The sequence below is a fragment of the Canis lupus genome, chromosome X (assembly GCF_011100685.1).
Source record: "Canis lupus familiaris isolate Mischka breed German Shepherd chromosome X, alternate assembly UU_Cfam_GSD_1.0, whole genome shotgun sequence".
Classification (NCBI taxonomy): Eukaryota; Metazoa; Chordata; class Mammalia; order Carnivora; family Canidae; genus Canis; species Canis lupus.
The window spans coordinates 62,637,679-62,660,821 of record NC_049260.1 but is presented as its reverse complement, the minus strand read 5'-3'; the positions used below and the strand labels follow the sequence as shown (position 1 = coordinate 62,660,821).

The following is a 23,143-nucleotide window of genomic DNA, read 5'->3' as shown; positions in this document are numbered from 1 at the left end:
GCCCCAAATTTCTGATTTCTTTCCATTTTTTTCTTTGTCTTTTTTTCCTGAGTTGCTTACACCAGATCCCAAATCAGCCCAGAAATCTTGGAAGCTAGATTAAGATTGGGAGGATGGGGGCAGCCCGGGAGGCTCAGTGCTTTAGTGCCTCCTTCAGCCCAGGGCATGATCCTGAAGACCCGGTATCGAGTCCCATGCTGGGCTCGCTGCATGGAGCCTGCTTCTCCCTCTGCCTGTGTCTCTGCCTCTGTGTGTGTGTGTCTCCCATGAATAAATAAATAAAATCTTAAAAAAAGATTGGGAGGATGGGAACTAAATGTAAAAGAATAAATTGAAAAAAAAAAGATAAGTTTCACTTTCTTTTGACTAAAATAATACATCTTGGGATGCCTAGGTGACTCAGTGGTTGAGTGTCTGCCTTCGGCTCAGGGCGTGATCCTGGAGTTCCAGGATCAAGTCCCACATCAGGCTACCCACAGGGAACCTGGTTCTCTCTCTGCCTATGCCTCTGCCTCTCATGAATAAATAAATAAAATCTTTCTATAAATAAATAAATAAATAAATAAATAATCCAACTTCTAGAAGTTAGAGTGTAGAAAGCAAAATATTCTAAAGATTCAAACTAAGTTTTACTGAAGTTTAGCAAGTAAAAGTAAGGTAAAGTTTCTAGCTGTTCTTCATAATTTCTGTAAGAACTTTGACTTTCCTGACTATTCTTTTACAAGGGTAATTTAAATTTACAACTAAAAATAGGGATCCCTGGGTGGCGCAGCGGTTTGGCGCCTGCCTTTGGCCCAGGGTGCGATCCTGGAGACCCGGGATCGAATCCCACATCGGGCTCCCGGTGCATGGAGCCTGCTTCTCTCTCTGCCTATGTCTCTGCCTCTCTCTCTCTCTGTGTGACTATCATAAATAAATAAAAATTAAAAAAAATAAAATAAAAATAAAGACATTTTGCTACATAATCATCAGAGACTTTATATGATAACTGAAATTAGCAAAGGTTTCTATACTTTAAAAAAATGCTTTCTGAAGTAATTTAGATTTGTCTTGATAAAAACATCCATTGAACATTTCAACAAATAATACAAAAATGTTTATTTAGTTTCATTGTTTTATAATCTTGAATATTCATCTTTGTCATAATTTCTAAAATATTAATTCTTGAATATTTCAGCCACTGGTGATTCAACAATGAAATATAAAACCAACGATGTTCTGATAAATCTAGGCTGGGAAAACGGATAAACAGGATTTTTCAAGGCAAATTCCAATTCACTTAGTTTTGTTCTATTTTAATTCTTCTAAACTATCTTTTTTTCGTTTTGTCAAACTATTCAAATAGTCTACCTACTCACCCCTTCCTCATTATATAATGCATTTCTTTAGGCTTTCTTTTTTTTAGATTTTATTTACTTATTCATGAGAGACACACAGAGAGAAGGCAGAGACATAGACAGAGGGAGAAGCAAGCAGGCTCTATGCAGACAGCCCTATGTGGGACTCAATCCCGAAACTCTGGGATCATGCTCTGAGCAGACGCTCAACTGCTTAGCCACCCAGGCGTCCCTCTTTAGGCTTTTAATTAGGTTTTTGTCTTCACCATTCTACCGAAACTATTTCCAAGATCATTAATAATTTCTTTATTTTGGATTTAATAGCCTTTTAAAATCGGTACTCTAGTTTCTAAAGGATGCTACTCTGATCTCTCTTAATGAATCCTCCTGTTTCCTGCTGCACCTGCTTTCTTTCACACCATCCTGAATGTGAACATCCACTAAGATCCTGTCCTTGTTCTCAGCCTTCTTGTCATTTCACTCTATAATTCCTCCCTTCAAGCGAGGTCATTATTTCCTATGGTGTCAAGTCCTTCTTTGTGAGTAACTCCAAAATCTATTCTCCAGCCACCATCTTTCCCAAGTTGTAGTCAAACATTTCCCACTAGCAACTACAGATCCCCATTTGAATGACATGTTTGCACTTGAATTTAAACATGTTATCCATTCATGCATCAACAAATATTTATTTGGAAACTTACAATGTATAAGTATATTCTGGACAGTGAGAAGCTCATGGTCTGGTGGAGAAGATAGGTAAGTCATTTTCTCTGTCGAATTTTGAAATAGTACTATATTAAAGTAGAGCTCTAGGGAAGCCCAGGTGGCTCAGCCATTTAGTGCCATCTTCAGCCCAGGGCTTGATCCTGGACTCCCTGAATGGAGTCCCACATCAGGCTCCCTGCATGGAGCCTGCTTCTCTCTGCCTATGTCTCTGCCTCTGTCTCTTTCTCTGTGTCTGTCATGAATAAATAAATAAAATCTTTAAAAAAATATGGGATCTCTGGGTGGCGCAGTGGTTTAGCGCCTGCCTTTGGCCCAGGGCGCGATCCTGGAGACCCAGAATCGAATCCCACGTCGGGCTCCCGGTGCATGGAGCCTGCTTCTCCCTCTGCCTATGTCTCTGCCTCTCTCTCTCTCTCTCTCTCTCTGTGTGACTATCATAAATAAATTAATTAATTAAAAATAAATAAATAAATAAATAAATAAATAAAGTAGAGCTCTACAAAGTATCTTACATTTTTACAGACCCATCATTCTGAGAGGAGGAAAGCTAAGAGATAAACTGTAAAAACACTGACTTGGCCTCAAAATCTGTTCTTTTATGTACAGAAACCTACGTTATGTGATTTTTTAAAATTGGTAGAGACAATCTTTTTAACTTAAGATAAATGTTTACAAAAAGGCTAATCCTATTTTATACAATATGCAATCTGTATTTTTTATCATATGCTTTCATACAGAATAAGGGCTTGTCATTAATCATATGAAATGAAAGTTGCCAAATAATCCTAAAATTTGGATGGAATCAGAAAATACTCCAGACAGTAAGAGGAATTTTGAAAAAGAAAACCAAAGCTGGTGACATCACAATGCCAAACTTCATGCTCTATTACAAAGCTGTCATCATCCAGACAGTATAGTACTGGCACAAAAACGGACATAGAGATCAATGGGACAGAATAGAAAACCCAAAAATGGACCCTAAACTCTATGGTCAACTAATTTTGACAAAGCAGGAAAGAATACCAAATGGAAAAAGACAGTCTCTTCAACAAATGGTGCTGGGAAAATTGGACATCCACATGCAGAAGAATGAAACTGGACCATTTTCTTACACTATACATGAAGATAAACTCAAAATGGATGAAAGACCTAAATGTGAGATAATTATTCACCGAAATCCTAGAGAAGAACACAGCCAGCAACCTCTTTGACCTTGGCCACAGGATCCTTTTGCTAGACACATTTCCAATGTCAAGGGAAACAAAAGGAAAAATGAATTATTGTGACTTTATCAACATTAAAACCTTCTGCACAGAAAAGGGAACAGTCAACAAAACTAAAAGGCAAATATAGAAAGGGAGAAGATATTTGCAAATGAAATATCAGATAAAGGGCTGGTATCCAAGGTCTATAAAGAATTTATCAAACTCAACATCCAAAAAAACAAAGAATCTAGTCAAAAGATGGGCAGAAGACATGAACAGACATTTCTCCAAAGAAGACATCCAAATGGCCAACAGACAGATGAAAAAATGCTGAACATCACTCAGCATCAGGGAATTTTAAATCAAAATTTAAATAAAAACCACAATGAAATACCACTTCACACCAGGCAGAATGGCTAAAATTAACAAGTCAGGAAGCAACAATTATTGGTGAGGATGTGGATAAAGGGAGACTCTTACACTGTTGGTAGGAATCTAAGCTGGTATAATCTCTAGGAAAAACAGTATGGAGGTTTCTCAAGAAGTTAGAAATAGAGCTAAACTAAGACCCAGAAATTGCACTACTATGTATTTATCCCAAAGATACAAATGTATTGCTCCCAAGGGGCACCTGCATCCAATGTTTATAGCAGCAATGTCCACAATAGACAAACTATGGAGGTTCCATCAACAGATGAATGGATAAAGATGTGGTATATATATATATATATATATATATATATATATATATATATATATATAATGGAATATTACTCAGCCATTAGAAAGAATGAATACTTATCATTTACATTGACATGGATGGAACTGGAGGGTATTATGCTGAGCAAAATAAGTCAATCAGAAAAAGACAATTATCATATGGTTTCACTCATATGTAGAATACAAGAAACAGCACAGTGAATCATAAGGGAAGGGAGGGAAAACTGAACGGGAGGTCATCAGAGATGAAGGAAAACCATGAAAGAGTCTTAAGCAAATGAAATAAACTGAGGGTTGCTGGATGGGGGTGGGTGGGGGAATGGGGTAAATGGGTGATGGGCATTAAGAAGGGCATGTGATGCAATGAGCACTGGGTATTATATGCAACAGATGAATTGTTGAACTCTATATTGAAAACAATGATGTTGGTTAATTGAATTTAAATTTAAAAAAGAAAGTTCCAAAAAAAAAAAAATAAAAATAAAAAAAATAAAAAAGAAAGTTCCTTTACATTTTTACTAAAAAAAAAAAAGAAAATAGACACATAAATTACTGCTTGCCATTCCAACTTCAAATATTTACAAGAAATCTTATAATAGCAATCAAATGATGGTCCTTGTTGCAAGTGTGGGTTTAGAATGAGGTCATAATTATGTCAATCATTCGAAGATGGTCTACCTATTTTTTCTTATAATTTTTTGTTGGAGCAATTCATGTTTTGACAACCCAATAATTCAGATTTTGCTTTTTTTGTTTCCCCAGAATCTCTTAATATGAGCTACTGCACGATAAGTATCTAACTGTTGTACCACCAGCCCCTTTTTAGATGTTCTTTATATATCCCAAGCAATAATATGCTTATGTACAGTTTCCCTAGTTTTACACATTATCCTAAAAGTGTAATTCTAATATTTCTTTATCCAATCACATTATGTAGTAAAAAGTCAAATAATCTCTATAAATTATTGACTTTCAAAAAGTAATTATATATTAATTTATAGAAAATCTACTTGGTCATCTAGATATAAATGACTTAGATAATACTGTTAGATGTTTTACATTTTAAAGCATCATATAGTGCATTACTTCTCATGAAATCTAGAATCACTTACTTTCAAAAGTACACACATGCTATGTTGCTGGTGGGAGGTCCCTCGAGCAGGCCCTGGTATTTGGGCAGTATAAAAATTCTCTGGGATGTATAGTTTTAGTTGTTGAGGTCAACCTTTTGGTAGAGTCAGACTTAAATCCACGTAGGATATATAAACTTTCTTAAGGCCCCCAAGCAGAGTCTGACCATAACCACTCAATTTTAAGGGGATATAAAAACATACCAAACAAAGATTATTCTTTAATTTAAATTTCAAATGTAGAGACGCCTGGGTGGCTCAGTGGTTGAGTCTGCCTTTGGCCCAGGGCACGATCCCGGAGTCCAGGGATCAAGTCTTAAATTGGGCTTCCTTCAAGAAGCCTGCTACTCCCTCTGCCTATGTCTCTGCCTCTCTCTGTGTGTCTCTCATGAATAAATAAATAAATAAATAAATAAATAAATAAATAAATAAATATCTTTAAAAAAATTTCAAAATGTAATCATAAGTCCTAATGCAACTGGGCAATAACTCAATGGTTACACATACTATCTTCATAATATTTTTGTGCTTGCCTTTCAACAAGTTTTCTTTTAAAAAATCACATAAATTCTATGGTATAAAATTGGCCTTATTCTGGATTTTGACACATTTCCTACTTATTTCCTTTAAAAGTTACCAGGTCTTTTTCTTCTTACCTGGTCAACTCTCTATATCACCATCATCACCCCTGATTGTCCTCTCATCATTAGAAGATTTAATTTAATATTTCTAAAATTTTAAGTAGAAATTTACTGAAAAAGCTATACCTCAACTACTGCATTTTTGGGGTTTCTAAATAGCTGATGCACAAGACCAATTATGTATACATTTCTGAAAGAGTAAAATCAGATTCTGTAATTTTTAGTAATGGATTTCCAAACCAATACTTATAGAAGCTTTCTTCCATGCTACTGTCATTTTATATCATTTATAAATGACATAAACTCTTGTGAGGGTTATGAGAAGCAAAGAAAATTTTAATGACCTACAGATAACATAGGCAACAGTCAATAACACATGCCATACCCTAAAGCTACATGCTCTAGCTGAAAGCTTAAAACCCCTTCTAAAAATAATTTGTCTCACCTACTTTTTGTTAGACTGCCTTACACAAGAAATCTTATATTGGGATAAAAGCACATATTTTACATTCTAAGTAATAGTATATATTGAACTATTATGACTTTGATTTTCTGCTCTGGATAATTTTCTTTTTAGAGAGGGAGAGAGGTGGGGGGCAAGGGGCAGAGGGGGAGAGAGAGAGAGAGAGAGAGAGAGAGAGAGAGAGAGAGAGAGAGAGAGAGAATCTTGAGCAGGCTCCACACTTTGGAGCCTCATACAGGGCTCCATCTCACAACTCTGAGATCATGACCTGAGCCTAACTCAAGAGTTGGAAATTTAACCAAATGAGCCACCCAGATTCCCCTGAAGAATTCTTAGTTCTCTACATGATATACTAGGCCACTAGAATTTTTCTTTGTACTGCTATAAAACAATTAACTAAGAAATACTTTTCATGATTTTCAAGTTTATTCGAAAAGCAATTTTGCAACGACTTTTTTTTTAATTTTTATTTATTTATGATAGCCACAGAGAGAGAGAGAGAGAGAGGCAGAGACATAGGCAGAGGGAGAAGCAGGCTCCATGCACCGGGAGCCCGACGTGGGATTCGATCCCGGGTCTCCAGGATCGCGCCCTGGGCCAAAGGCAGGCGCCAAACCGCTGCGCCACCCAGGGATCCCCTGCAACGACTTTTAAATTAGTTTTAGAACTACATTCATAGTGGATAATCAAGAAATATCAACCAAAAGGTCAAATACCATGGTTGTTAAGATCATGGGCTCTGGCATCAGACAAACTTAGGTGGAAGTGCTTTGCTAGCTCTCTGAGTCTGTTTCCTTTTCATAAATGGACAGAGAAACTGCTGACTTTATTGAGTTGAAACAGGAATTCAATTATATAATATTGTACTTACCACTATCCCTGGCATATTTTAAGCACTCACTGACAAAGTATTGCATGAGAAATTAAAATGAGGTGATTAATCATATTTTAACATATGATATAATTGTCTATGCTTATTGTCCTTCCAAATCAACTTTGAAATATCACGCTGAATAGAATGGTTTGTGATATCACGCGGCTGTTTTTTTTTCATGCAACTACTATTAAGTGTATATTTAGTGCTTTAATTCTAACATTGAGGAATATGCTGCACCCAAAATAATTGGCTGAGTGGTAGTGGCAAAACAGACAAAATTTTCTCTATTTTTCTTGAAAGATTTTATTTATTTATTCATGATAGACACACAGAGAGAGGCAGAGACATAGGCATAAGGAGAAGCTGGCTCCTCACGGGGAGCCTGATGTGGGACTCAATCTCAGGACCCTGGTATCATGACCTGTGCCAAAGGCAGATGCTCAACCATTAAGCAACTCAGGTGCCCCCAAATTTTCTCTATTGTAACTGTTAACTGAGATAAATATTCTCTGGTATTTAAAAGATAAAGTACTATTTGTCTTGACTCACTGTTTGAAATATCTTAAGCAAAAATGTATGGCTTTAACTCCAACTCTGATAGTGTCTCATTTCCAGAAAGGACTAAGCCAAAGGGACAGAATTCAGAGACTAGAATCCATAATCAGAGTTTACAAGTCATAGCACTGTTGCTTTGCTAATGAATTTAGAAAATTTACAGAATCATAAAAAGCCACTTTTAAATTATATTAGCCTATGACAACATGAAAATACTTTTCAGGGAAGAGAATTTGAGTCAAAAGAACTCAATACATGGCACAAATGCTATTTAAAAATATGTCCTTGGATAAGCAATTTTATTTAAAAATAAAAGAACTAAAATATATCTGAAACTGATGCTACTAACCAACCTCTTTACTTTCCCCAGTCCCACCTAATTCTCATGTACAGATTATGGATGAAGAAGACACATTTGCCTGGTTAAGCATATTCCAGTCTTTTTCTATCTTTTCATGTATCATCCAGTCTTAAATAGTAGTTATAGGTTCATAGTCACATGACAAGAGTTTAATGTACTATTGACAATTTTTGTTTAATAACTATACATTAAGAGGATGTGTAAATAACAGTATTTAGGAGTGGGTTCTGGAGTCCGAACAACTTGGTTTCTTCTTTTTTTTTTAAGCAAGCTCCTTGCTCAGTGTGGAGTACAGCATGGAGTTTGAATCCACTACCCTGAGATCAAAACCTGAGCTGAGACCAAGAGTAGGGTGCTTAACCAACTGAGGAACCCATGTGCCCCCAGAACAACTTGGGTTCTAATCCCAGTTCTGCCACTTGAAACTTTTTTTTAAAAATTTTATTTATTCATGAGAGACACAGAGAAAGAGACAGAGGCAGAGACATAGGCAGAGAGAAGCAGGCTCCATGCAGGGAGACTGATGTGGGACTCGATCCCAGGAGTCCAGGACCACACCCTGGTCCAAAGGCAGGCACTAAACCGCTGAGCCATCCAGGGATCCCCGCACTTGAAACTTTTTGATCTTAAGCAATATACCTAATGTTTCTGGGTCTTAGACATACTCCCTTAGGCATACATATTTACAGATGTAAACATACATTTGTTTAATCTTGCTCTGGATTGGAGGAAATAATTAAGTACTAGGTTTAAAAGACTTTCTGGTAGGCAAGAAAGAAGAACTGAAAGCAACAGACAGTCATAGTCTGAGATTCCAACAGAATCTCAATATGTTTAATTTTATCAGTAAGAAATGAAATATTACATTCACTCTTGATAATTCAATTAACTAGCAGAAAATATTTCTGTAAAAGATATGTGTTTAATTGTACAATATATATCTTAGAGAAGAATTTAGGGATTAACTACAGAGAATTAGAACATTTGACCTGAATGCATCTGGGGCTTCAATCTATTTATTATTTTACAGGTCAATCCAGGGGGAGAATTGATCTTATGGTGTATTGTTCAGAACTTCTCCTCAATACAGAAACTAGCCTTTGAGCTAGAGATAAACCCATTTTATATTTCTCTTCTACCAGCTCATAAATCTAAATTTATACTAAATTTCCAAGATACATTCTTCCCTAAAACCATTTGACTCTTAAATGCCCAAGAATCATTGCTGATAATTGTGATTTCCAAGCCTCTTTAAGTTGGGCCAAATTATTCCAAAAACTGCCACTGTTGCTGTGAAATTAAGGAAGTCAGTCATCAAACATAGGGCACCAAGTTGAAACCACTGATACTGAGTTCCTGCATTAACCAGGTGAATGCCGTCATTTTCCACCATTTAGAACCAAAAAGTATTTCTAAACATTCATATGATGAAAAATTTCTGATTTTGTTCCTTTAAGTAGTTTATGAATACTTTTAAATAGCATCCAAACAAATTTTGACAGTTATAACAAAGACCATAGCATACATCAAAACAATGTTCAATTTATAAATATAAGGTCAGAGAAGCAAAATATTCTGCCACCTAAAATACAATTACTTGAGAATCATATAGATGAAGAATTGTAGTTTATTATCCCACATGTATATTATCCAAATGAAAATAATACTGTGACTAGTGACTCATACTTTGGCAATCACAAGCATTTATTTACTCGTTTTTATAACTTGTATAGTGAATAGTGTCATAAAGAAATGTATATTTCATTTTGCACATGGATAATTGTCTTAGCAGTCATAAAAGAGATAATTTTTAAAAAGTTATTTCATAAATAAAACCCACAGAAACCATCTATCTACCACAATCTCAACATTTTACACTAACCCTACCTAGAATGCATAGAGACCATAAGATGGAGATTATGATGAGTCCAGAGAAAAGAAGTATCAGAAAAAAACCTCCCAAACCAGTTAAAATTCTCCAAGCAATCATCATTCTAGCAGTTCTCATCAAAGACTAATGTTGATTTTTGTTAAAAGTTACTGAAATTTATTAAGTTACACAGGGTCTGTATTTATTGTTCCTGTTCCATTAAATATAAATTTATAGGGCATTACAATCTCAACAAGAACAACAACAGCAAAAAAATGTTATATACTTCTGTGTTACAGTGGGTCAAGACATACACAAACAGTCCTGAACAGGCAGAAATCACCCCCTATAGACAGACAACTTTGGAATTGTATTCCTGCTAAATAGTTTCCACAAAAAGAAACAGTATTCAGGCCTGACTTTCTATACCTTGACACAAAAAACAATTCCAAATGGGCGTGTCTTCTCTATCCCCCTGTCCTTGAGTGAACAGTCATTTACTCCACTTAATGACATTCAATTTCAGATATACTATCTCTCCTCCACATCAGCTCATTTTTCTAATCCCTGTATATGTATATGCTCAGGCAATTCTTCCAATTCTTCCAGTCATTTCTGTACCTCTCACCTCATGTTCACATTTATCTTCTCATGCCTCCTCTACATGCATCACTGGGACATTGTATTTCTTGGTGGTTAAATACATGTTATTGTATTCAAACAGCTTGTGCTGGATTCAAGTTCTGTGACATCCTATTTATATGACCCTGAGAAAGCTGTTTAACCTTTCTGGACCTGTATTTCCTTATCTTAAAAATAGAGATAATCATAAAACCTAATTCACAGGACTAGGAATTGTCAACAAAAAATGAGATAGTACCTGACACACTTAAGTGTTTCTATTATTATTATGGCTTTCAAGAAATTTATTACAAAAACCAACACGCCTGTTTTCATTTCTACATTTTTGAGAACCAAATGCTACCAGTATTGGGGCAGAGTTGAGTAAATATTTGAAAACTTTTTTTTTTTTTTTGATCAGGCTATGTGGGAAAATAAGTCCTGAAATAAGCACAGAAAAGATTAATATCGTTTTGGACTTATATATTCTCTTGTGCCTGGTAAAACATTGAATATTGGTTATTTTCATAACAACCATTAGGAAGAGTCAGAAGCCAGTGAAAGATTAGCAATCCAAAACCAAAAGCTTTCTTTTAAATGCTATTCAGAGAACTACACTTAATAACTTATCTTAGTAACTTATAAGAGTGTCTCACTTTGAGCAATCATTGGGTTCCCATTAAGATTTTTGCCCCAAGAAGGTGGGGCAAGACGGTGGAAGAGTAGGATCCCCAAGTCACCTGTCCCCATCAACTTACTTAGATAATTTTCAAATCATCCTGAAAACCTACGAATTCAGCCTGAGATTTAAAGAGAGAACAGCTAGAATGCTACAGTGAGAAAAGTTCGCGCTTCTATCAAGGCAGGAAGATGGAAAAAAATAAAGAAATAAAAAAGCATCCAAGGTGGAGCACCCCGTGAGGAGCCAGGCTAAGGCGGGGCGAGTGACTCCAGAACAGGAAAGCCCCGTCCCGGAGAAGCAGAAGCTTCACCAATCTTTCCGGATAGAAAGGCGCTTGCAGGGAGTTGGAGTAGGATCCCAGGAGGGGCAGGGATGCCCTCAGGCTCCCTGGGGCACTAACAGAGGAACTGCGCCCCGGGGGAGAGTGCGCCACAAACCACTGCCGAGCTCCCTAAAGGGCTGCAGCGAGCACCCGGCGGGGCCTTGGCAGCAGCTCAGGCAGCAGGTCTGGCAGCGGCCTTGCACAGAGGGGACTGTGTGGCCCCGGGAGCACAATTCCAGTGGCACAGGCCCCAGAGCCCAGGGCGCCAGGGGACACATCCCTGGATCCTGCACTCCCTTTGGGACAGATGGAGCTGGGAGGGCTCAGGACAGCGAGGACACTCCAGGCTGGAGGGCAGCAGGGCCCCGGGAGCAGCTTAGGAAGCGGCGGGGGCAGCGGCTCCCCAGGAGGGGGCCCCGCCGCCACGGGAATGCAATTCCAGTGGTGCAGGCACCAGAGCCAAAGGCGCTGGGGGACACAGCCCAAGATCCGGTGCTCCCCACAGGACAGGCAGAGGTGGGGAGGACACAGGGCAGCAAGGACACTCCTGCCAACAGACGGCCCAGAGCTGTGCAGATCAGCGCCCCCCACCCCCCGCCTGCCCCGAGAGCATCCAGGCCCCTGCGGACTGGGAGCTGCAGTAGTTACTGTGGGAGCTGATTCCAGGCCTGCAGAGATGGCCGCCGCCACTACTGTTGTTCCTCCTGGTGTCACCTTGTACCTGGGACTGAGCCGGGCCACCAGGGAGCAGGGACCTCACAGGATAAACAGCTCCCACTGAGCCGTGCACCTAGAAGGGGGCTGGACAGCTCCGCTAGGTGCACACACCTGAGAATCAGCACAGAAGGCCCATCCCCCAGAGAACCAGCTGGAAGGACAGGGGGAAAGCAAGTAATTGATCAAGCAGTGCTAGAAAGTTCCAGGGGAAGTCGAGGGATTTACAGTATATAGAATCAGAGGATACTCCCCCTTGTTTTTTGTTTTCTGTTTGTTTCTCCTCCACCCCTTTTTTCTCTCTTGTTCTCCTTTTCTCACTACAACTTGTTTATGGCCAATCTGCACTGAGCAAAATGACTAGAAGGAAAAACTGACAACAAAAGAAAGAATCAGAAACAGTCCTCTGTCCCACAGAGTTACAGAATTTGGATTACAATTCGATGTCAGCAAACCAGTTCAGAAGCACAATTATGAAGCTACTGGTGGCTCTGGAAAAAAGTATAAAGGATTCAACAGACTTCATAACTGCAAAATTTAGAGCTAATCAGGCCGAAATTAAAAATCAATTAAATGAGATGCAATCCAAAATGGAGGTCCTAATGATGAGGGTTAATGAGGTAGAAGAACGAGTGAATGACATAGAAGACAAGTTGATGGCAAGGAAGGAAGCTGAGGAAAAAAAAAGAAAACAATTAAAAGATCATGAGGAAAGGTTAAGGGAAATAAATGACAGCCTCAGAAGGAAAAATCTATCTTTAATTAGGGTTGCAGAGGGCGCCAAAAGGGACAGAGGATGAGAATACGTTTTGAACAAATCATAGCTGAGAACTTCCCTAACTTGGGAAGGGAAACTGGCATCCAGAGATATCCTCACCACTAAAATCAAGAAAAAACATTCAACACCCCAACATTTAATACTGAAACTTGTAAATTCCTAAGATAAAGAGAGGATCTTTAAAGCAGCAACAGACAAGAAATCCCTAACCTTTATGGGGAGAAGTATTAGGTTAACAGCAGACCTCTCCACAGAGACCTGGCAGGCCAGGAAGGGCTGACAGGATATATTCAGGGCCCTAAATGAGAAGAACATGCAGCCAAGAATACTTTATCCAGCAAGGCTCTCATTCAGAATAGAAGGAGAGATAAAGAGCTTCCAAGATAGGAAGAAACTGAAACAATATGTGCCCACCAAACCAGATCTGCAAGAAATAATAAGGTGGACTAGGTGAAAGAAAGAGGAAGTCCAAGGAAACAATCCACAAAAACAGGGACTGATTAGGTATCCTGATGACATTAAATTCGTATCTGTCAATAGTAACTCTGAGTGTGAATGGGCTTAATGACCCCGTCAAAAGGCACAGGGTTTCAGACTGGATAAAAAAGCAAGACCCATCTATTTGCTGTCTACAAGAGACTCATTTTAGATAGAAGGACACCTACAGCCTGAAAACAAAAGATTGGAGAACCATTTACCATTCAAAAGGTCCTCAAATGAAAGCAGGGGTACCATCCTTATATCAGATAAACTAAAGTTTATCCCGAAGACTGTAGTAAGAGATGAAGAGGGACACTATATCATACTTAAAGGATCTATCCAACAAGAGGACCTAACAATCATCAATATTTATGCCCTGAATGTGGGAGCTGACAAGTATATCAATCAATTAACAACCAAAGTTAAGACATAGTTAAATAATAATACACTTATACTTGGAGACTTGAACACAGCGCTTTCTACAATTGATAGATTTTCTAAGCACATCTCCAAAGAAACAAGAGCGTTAAATGATACACTGGACCAGATGGATTACACAGATATTTCCAGAACTTTACATCCAAACGCAACTGAATACACATTCTTCTCAAGGGCACATGGAACTTTCTCCAGAATAGACCACATACTGGGTCACAAATAAGGTCTTAACTGATGCCAAAAGACTGGGATTTTACCTGGCATATTTTCAGACCATAATGATTTGAAACTGGAACTAAATCACAAGAAGAACTTTGGAAGGATTTCAAACACGTGGAGGTTAAAGACCATCCTCCTAAAAGATGAAAGGGTCAACCCGGCAATTAGAGAAGAATTAAAAAGATTCATGGAAACTAATGAGAATGAAGATACAACCATTCAAAATCTTTGAGATACAGCAAAAGCATACCTGATGGGGAAATACATCGCAATACAAGCATCCATCCAAAAACTGGAAAGAACTATAAATACAAAAGCTAACCTTGCCCCTAAAGGAGCTGGAGGAAAAACAGCAAATAGATCCTACACCCAGCAGAAGAAGAGAGTTAATAAAGATTTGAGCAGAACTCAATGAAATAAAGAACAGAAGAACTGTGGAATAGATCAACAAAACCAGGAGTTGGTTCTTTGAAAGAATTAGTAAGATAGATAAACCATTAGCCAGCCTTATTAAAAAGAAGAGAGAGGAGACTCAAATTAATAAAATCATGAATGGGAAAGGAGAGATCACCACCAATTAAAAGGAAATACAAACGATTTAAAAAACTTAATATGAGCAGCTATATGCCAATAAAGTAGGCAATCTAGACACAATGGACGCATTTCTGGAAAACCAAAAACTACCAAAACTGGAACAGGAAGAAATAGGAAACCTGAACAGGCCAATAACCAGGGAGGAAATTGAAGCAGTCATCAAAAATCTCCCAAGACACAAAAGTCCAGGGTCAGATGGCTTCCCAGGGAATTCTATCAAACGTTTAAAGGAGAAACCATACCTATTCTACTAAAGCTGTTCACAAAGATAGAAACAGATGGAGTACTTCCAAATTCATTCTATGAGGCCAGCATCACCTTAATTCCAAAACCAGACAAAGACCCCACCAAAAAGGAGAATTATAGACCAATATCCCTGATAAACACAGATGCAAAAATTCTCAACAACATAGTAGCCAATATGATCCATCTGTACATTAAGAAGATTATTCACCATGACCAAGTGGGTTTTATCCCCAGGCTGCAAGGCTGGTTCAACACTTGTAAAGCAATCGATGTGATAATATCAGCAAGAGAAAAAACAAGAACCATATGATCCTCTCAATAGATGCATAGAAAGCATTTGACCAAATACAGCATCCATTCCAGATCAAAACTCATCAGAGTGTAGGGATAGAGGGAACATTCCTCAGCATCTTAAAGGCATCTACAAAAAGCCCACAGCAAATATTATTCTCAATATGGAAACACTGGGAGCCTTTCCCCTAAGATCAGGAACAAGACAGGGATGTCCACTCTCACCACTGCTATTCAATATAATACTAGAAGTCCTAGCCTCAGCAATCCTGCAACAAAAAGAAATAAAAGGCATTCCAATTGGCAAAGAAGTCAAACTCTCCCTCTTCGCAGGTGACATAATACTGTCCATAGAAAACCTAAAAGACTTCCCCCCAAGATTGCTAGAACTCATATAACAATTCGACAGTGTGGCAGGATACAGCATCAATTCCCAGAAGTCGGTGGCGTTTCTATACACTAACAATGAGACTGAAGAAAGAGAAATTAAGGAGTCAATTCCATTGACAATTGCACCCAAAGCATAAGATACCTAGGAGGAAACCTAACCAAAGAGGTTAGAGGATCTATACCCTAAAAACAACAGAACACTTCTGAAAGAAATGGAGGAAGACACAAAGAGATGGAAAAATATTCCATGCTCAGGGATTGGAAGAATTAATATTGTGAAAATGTCAATGTTACCCAGGGCAATTTACACATTTAATGCAATCCCTATCAAAATACCATGGACTTTCTTCAGAGAGTTGGAACAAATAATCTTTAGATTTGTGTGGAATCAGAAAAGACCCCGAATAGCCAGGGGAAGATTGAAAAAGCAAACCATAGCTGGGGCAGATTTCAGGTTGTACTACAAAGCTATGGTAATCAAGACAGTGTGGTACTGGCACAAAAACAGACACATAGATCAATGGAACAGAATAGACAAACCAGAAGTAGACCCTCAACTTTATGGTCAACTAATAATCGACAAAGCAGGAAAAACCATCCACTGTAAAAAGGACAGTCTTTTCAATAAATGGTGCTGGGTAAGAAGAAAGAAACTAGACCATTCTCTTACACCATACACAAAGATAAACTCAAAAAGGATGAAAGATCTCAATGTGAGATAAGATACCATCAAAATCCTAGAGGAGAACACAGGCAACACCCTTTTTGAACTTGGCCACAGCAACTTCTTGCAAGATACATCCATGAAGGCAAGAGAAACAAAAGCAAAAATTAATTATTGGGACTTCATCAGGATAAGAAGCTTCTGCACAGCAAAAGAAACCATCCACAAAACTAAAAGACAACCTACAGAATGGGAGAAGATATTTGCAAATGACGTATCAGATAAAGAGCTAGTATCCAAGATCTATAAAGAACTTCTTAAACTCAACACCAAAGAAACAAACAATCCAATCATGAAATGGGCAAAAGCCATGAACAGAAATTTCACAGAGGAAGACATAGACATGGCCAACAAGCACATGAGAAAATGCTCCACATCACTGGCCATCAGGGAAATACAAATCAAAACCACAATGAGATACCACCTCACACAAGTGGGAATGGTGAAAATTCACAAGACAGGAAACAACAAATGTTGGAGAGGATGTGGAGAAAGGGGAACCCTCCTGCACTGTTGGTGGGAATGTTAACTGGTGGAGCCACTTTGGAAAACTCTGTGGAGGTTCCTCCAGGAGTTTAAAATAGAACTGGCCTATGACCCAGCAATTGCGCTGCTGGGGATTTACCCCAAAGATACAGATGCAGTGAAACACCGTGACACCTGCACCCCGATGTTTATAGCAACAATGTCCACAATAGCCAACTGTGGAAGGAGCCTTCGTGTCCATAGAAAGATGATTGGATAAAAAGATGTGGGGTATGTATACAATGGAATATTACTCAGCCATTAGAAACGACAAATACCCACCATTTGCTTTGACATGGATGGACCTGGAGGGTATTATGCTGAGTGAAATAAGTCAATCGGAAAAGGACAAACATTATATGGTCTCATTCATTTGGGGAATATAAAAAGTAGTGAAAGGGAATGGAGAGCAAAGGAGAGAAAATGAGTGAAAATATCAGTGAGAGTGACAAAACATGAGAGACACCTAACTCTGGGAAATGAACAAAGGGTAGTGGATGGGTGGTGGACGTAGGGTTGGGGTGACTGGGTGATGGGCACTTGGTGGGATGAGCACTGGTTGTTATGCTATATGTTGGCAAATTGAACTCCAATAAATAAATTAAAAAATATTTTTGCCCCCAAATCTCTAAATTGTGTGTTAAAAACTATATGGTAGAAGTCTTAATGATAATACCTTAGTACTGCAACCTGAATAGTGCACATTTATGTTATAAATGAAGTATACTCGCTTTTTCCTGTTTTAGTACTATTTAAAAATACTCATGCTTTTTAAAAAATAAAAATTTATTTTGCCTATATGTGTAATTTTGATAACAAGCTCATAAGAACTATAATTACTGAAACAACACACAAATTTCTAGTAACTCATAAGATAAAAAAACTGAAACAAAACATAAATAGCATATATTTCCTATTTGTATAGTCTTCAGCAATCCAGTCTAACAGCATACGTAAAAAGAGATAGGAGTCATTTTTTTAAGGCTTTTAGAACCCTAAGTCTTTACAAAGGGAGAAATACAATTGTTCTTTAATAGAAATTTTGAAAGGAGTTTCTTTTTGAATCTGCTTTTGGGGGAGGGGTAGATGAGCAAGAAAGCAAAGAATAAATAGTAGTATTGGAAATGCCTATCACCTAAAATGAAACTAACTTCTGATCAGGAATTTAACTAAAGTTATTAAGCTGGTCTTTAAAATTTTACAATTACTGTGTTGGGTGTGAGACTCTGAGGAACTCAAATATTACTCTGAAATATCATAATTAATATAAGTGGATAATAATAAAGCAAGAAGCTCATGAGGTAAGGTTCAAAGGCAATATAAAAAGTTTTAGGTTTTCAACCTAAATTTCCTCAAAAATTGTAATGTTAAGTATTCTGTCTGAAAACTGTCTAAACATACCCATGCATGGTGGCCAGAAAAGACGAAGTTCAAAGTTCAAGGTTTTTGTGATTTCACCTAACCTTCAGTTTTATCCCAAATCCATTTTAGGGGTAAATAAACAAAACAAACAACAGTAAAAATATGAAATAGCTGCTGTTCCAAAGCCCAGAAGAAGGAGGCAGTTACTACATCCTACATCAGGAACTCACATATCTACTCTTGCTACTTTTAGCTTTTCTTTTGAGTTGTGAAAAACAGGCGCTTTCATTTATCATGGATATACACTCAGGTTGCACCCCAGTTTATCTTATTCCTTCCCACAGCTGCTGAAGAATTCTTACTCTAAATTAAAAGTACATGAACCCAGAAGGGACCTGTCCTATCATTTGAAGAAGCAGCAACTGGAGTCTGCCACTACACAAGAAACTGCTTACTTGTTAGTTCCCTTTTTAGTTCTTAATATATTTGAAGCAGTTAGAAACTGTTAGAAGTTATGTCTTTTGGGGGAAAAATTCATAATAAGGAACACTATGGAAGGAAAAAACAGGTCCTTTGTCACATTAGTTTAAAAAAAAAAACCCACAACGTTGCATCATTGTTCTCAATCCCCCCCGCCCCCATTCTGCCTAGTTCTAACACTCTTTAAACTGAATTAAAACACACTCTCCTACACACTGGCAAAATAACTCTTTGATTAAACGGGCCTCACTTCAAAAATAATCACAATGTTTCAGTAGGCCTCCACTCAATTGTCATCAGCACGTTTTACATCTTTACAGAAGTGCATGCCTGCCTTTCATCTCAGTACCTAGAGCACATATGTCAAATTTCCCCCTCCTGAAACTCACCAGTGTGTGATTTTACTTGACTCCTTCCCCTAACCTTAAAGACCCAATACCACCATCTCCCATTTACCAAAATTCAGTAACTTTCTTTTTCCTTCAACGTAGAAATGTGATCTTCCATCGTAATGGAAACAAAGCTAAACTCCATAGAAAAATGGAATCGAAGCAACAAAGGAAAGAAAGAGAAGGGGAAAACGGGTGGAAGACCGTGTGTCTTCCTAAGTAGTGGCTGCCAGATGAACTTCTGCAATTTTACGGTTCTGGAGCAGCAGGGGCCTGGTGTGTAGGAAAACAAAGGTGGTCTCTCCACCCTCCTTACCGCCGTTGAACCAGAGGAAGATGCAATATACACACGGATCACCATCCTGGGAGCAATGGCCGCTGTTGTTTGGGTCCTGCAAAGGGCTTGAGAGAAACTGCAGCAAATGCTGGAATTCAGCTAGAAGTGGAAGAGAGGTGGGAAGAAGAAAGGGGGGGGGAGGGTGGAAGGGGAACTCGCCAGAGTCCCGCCTCCTCCCTTGACTGCTTTCACTGAGCTCAGAATACTGCAGTCCCAGTCCCAAAGCCTGGAAAATACAGGCTCCTTTGCATCATTTCTATTTTTTTAAAATAGGGAGTCTCGAATTGCACCGCGAGATCTGTTGAAACATTTATTTTTGACGATTCTCTCCGCAAGAGGAGGCAGAGGAGAAAGAAAAAAAAAAGCAAAAGGGAGCATTGTATTAAATTATATTAGAATGAAGGACATTTTCCCACAGAAACTGAAAGTTCTGCACATAACTTCCTGCTCAGAAATGTATGCAAATAAGACAGATCTTCCTTAAATGAAGACTCCCTATGTTGAATCAGACACTAGTAAGAAAGCCCATGCTTTCAAAGTTTTGTGCATTTTAAGACTCCTATTATGTAATGATTATTCCGACGATAGCTGGTCACAGAAATTAGGCATTGAAGAAGTGAGCAAAGCCACAGAAGACTTAAGAAAAGTTTCAGGTTTCCCTAAACCCAGAAATGGCAGGACCAGTTTTCTTTTTGAGTTTTACTTTTTGTTATGATAGGGAACATGGTCTCTGAAAATTTGTAGGAGGCCTGACTGGCAAACTCAATAATGGAGGAAGAAATTGCAAACAATAAAAAATTGAAAATACAGTATAAGAAAGTGAATGATTTGTTTTGTTTTGTTTTTTAACTGACTGAAGAAAAGAAAATTTAAATTATATGTTGCAGAGATGTTGAAATGATGAATAGAGGGAACGGACGATTATATTTAGCTCTAAGGAAATGTATAAACAATTGATAATGTCCAGAGAGGAACCCTATACTTCAGAGTAGAATTTCTTTTTCCCAAATTATGTCAAATGAACAGAACTAAAAAAACTTTCAGTCAGTCATCTGTCCTAATTCTTTACTTTTCCTCTGCAGTTTTTCCTCCCTCTCCATTCTAGTGGTGTAATCACTTTTGTCTAGGTTCAATAATTGTAATACTTTCCTAACTGTTCTCTGGCCACAAGTTTTCCCTTTTTTCAATCGATGTGATCCATACAACAGCATTGAAAGGTGGATATTACTACAACAATTTTACAGATGAAGAAACTGACACTCAAGAAAATAAGTAATTTTCCCAATGTCATATAGCTGATAAATTCCAGAGTCAGGACTAGACCTTAACTCCAACCAATTTCCAAGGCCACCCTCTTAACCATCATTATTGTATCGCATTGCCTGGAACAGGGCAAGCACTCAGTAACTGTTAGCTATTTTTTCTCCTAAAACATTACTTTAATATATCACTAAAAACAATGTAGGCTAAAATACTATAGATAGTTCTTTATTGGCTATCAAACCAAACCTAATATTTCTAAGGAGCACTCTCCATGATCCTACCTTATACTTTCCATAGTCTTACCCATTGCTTCTCCAGAGTAACTTCCTTGCATAATCATTGTTTACACCCCCATTGCAATCACCATATTTATTCTCTTTTGCATGGCTTTTCTCTTTCTGTCCCATTCTTCACTTTTCTCCCATGTCCTTATACCCTTTTCTGTCTTCATCTGCCCAACTCTTGCCTTTTCTAGATAAAACTCAGAATTATTATACAAATAATCAGGCAGAAATAAGTCAGGATGATAAGCTATCTTCATCATTGTTAATTTCAGGGTGACTGTTATTGGGCTTCCCAGTCCACAGGACAGGAAAATCTTCCTTAAGGTTTTGATTTGGCAAAATGGGCATAATTTGCCATATGCATATATAGTCAATCTTCCTGCCTCTTAATGATCAACATGTATTCTATTTGGACCCAAGGCCTCTTTTCAACTGAAAAAAATATATAAAGAGAAAGAAAGAAAAACTCTTGTATTCATTCTATATTCCCATATAATAAAATTTACATCTGGAGAACACTGGATGGCAGAATGAGTAATGAGTTCAGTGGGCCTTATCTAAAACTCTCAGAATGGGAAGCTGATTCTTGGTATTTAATTTACTTTAAATTCAGACATATTAATCTAAGTGAAAATTTCCTAAATAAATTTATATATAAACAAAATCTGTTGGCCTTTATTGACATTAGGAATACATGAGGGGGCTGGCTTTACCAGTATTTTTATCCTAGAAATTAACATTATAGATTATATTAGACTTGTTCCTTACTATATTCAACTATCCCTGGAATGTGTATTCTATAATAGTCATTGTTGCTTCATTTTAATCTTACATAAAACAGTTCCTCAAATCATTTTTAATATTATTTGACTGGAAAGGTTAAGGCCGGATTAAAGTAAGATGAATCAAAGAATTTTCAAATGGTATTTGTGACCTATTGCCACAGGAAATCTATTTATTTATTAACCAAAAGTTAACATTTCTAAAAAATTATAAAATAAATGCATGCTATGTTCAGAAAACTTAGCAAACATTGTAAAGAAAGTATCTTGAGATAACCACTTTTAATATGTTGATGTAAACCCTTCTAAACCTAGTCAGAGATAGATGACAGTGTGTAAGAAGGGTTGAGAAAAGTAACAGGGAGGAAGGGAATAAATATATTTTAAAAATCTATCATAGGATACATACCATTTTGTAAATGGCTGTTTTCCACTTAGAAAATATTTTAAAAATTATCCAATATTATTCTATGTGATTTTTAAAGGTTTTATATGATTCCATTTTATAGATATTCCAAAAGTTATGTAACCAGTTCTGTATTATTGGACATGTTGCTTATTTTAAATTATTCTATATTGTAGTTAATGCTGCAGTATACGTTTATCAATAAATTTTTGCCCACATCTTTAATAATTCAGAATAAATTCTGAAAATAAATTTATATATAAACAAAATCTGTTGGCCTTTATTGACAACATTAGGAATACATGAGGGGGCTGGCTTTACCAGTATAAATTTTCAGAATAAATTCTTTTTTTTAAAGATTTTATTTATTTATTCATGAGAGACAGAGAGAGAGAGAGAGAGAGAGAGAGAGAGAGAGACAGGCAGAGGGAGAAGCAGGCTCCATGCAGGGAGCCTGACGTGGGACTCCATCCGGGGTCTCCAGGATCAGGCCCTGGGCTGAAGGCGGCGCTAAACCACTGAGCCACCTAGGCTGCCCCAGAATAAATTCTTAAACGTGGAATTGCTGGCATATTAGATAGGACTCCAGCCTATTGTCACAATGTTACAATTTGGACCCAGCATTGCCCTGGTCTAGACTGGAAAGAAATGTTGATTTCCTTGAGAAACTATTTGATGTTACCCCAATCACAAGAATGGGGCTAAGGAGCTATGAGTGGAGATTTTTATGACTATGGTTGTAAATAGTGGAGCCTAAGGACAGTTCTTAGCAGGTTTTACTCCCCTCTCCTCCTTCACTGATTTTCCTGATATATCGGGTCCCTATCTTTAGCACTTTTCTGATATGGCAGGTAAATTCCTACAAATGCTTCTCTGTCCCATATACCCTTTGCTGAGCCAGGTTCTCAGCAAAGGGTATATGGTTAATGGT

At 37.7% G+C, this 23,143-nt stretch overlaps 1 protein-coding gene across 1 annotated transcript in view; it reads right to left on the bottom strand.

Moving 5' to 3' along the window:
- The window catches only part of SH3BGRL (SH3 domain binding glutamate rich protein like), a 138,161-nt gene extending 118,502 nt beyond the window's left edge, over positions 1-19,659 (bottom strand). The window contains exon 1 of the mRNA XM_038587784.1: positions 19,457-19,659. Within this exon, the coding sequence (XP_038443712.1) occupies positions 19,457-19,501 (45 nt within the window). The 5' untranslated portion in view covers positions 19,502-19,659. The remainder of the gene's footprint in view (positions 1-19,456) is intronic.
- Positions 19,660-23,143: the final 3,484 nt, after the last annotated feature.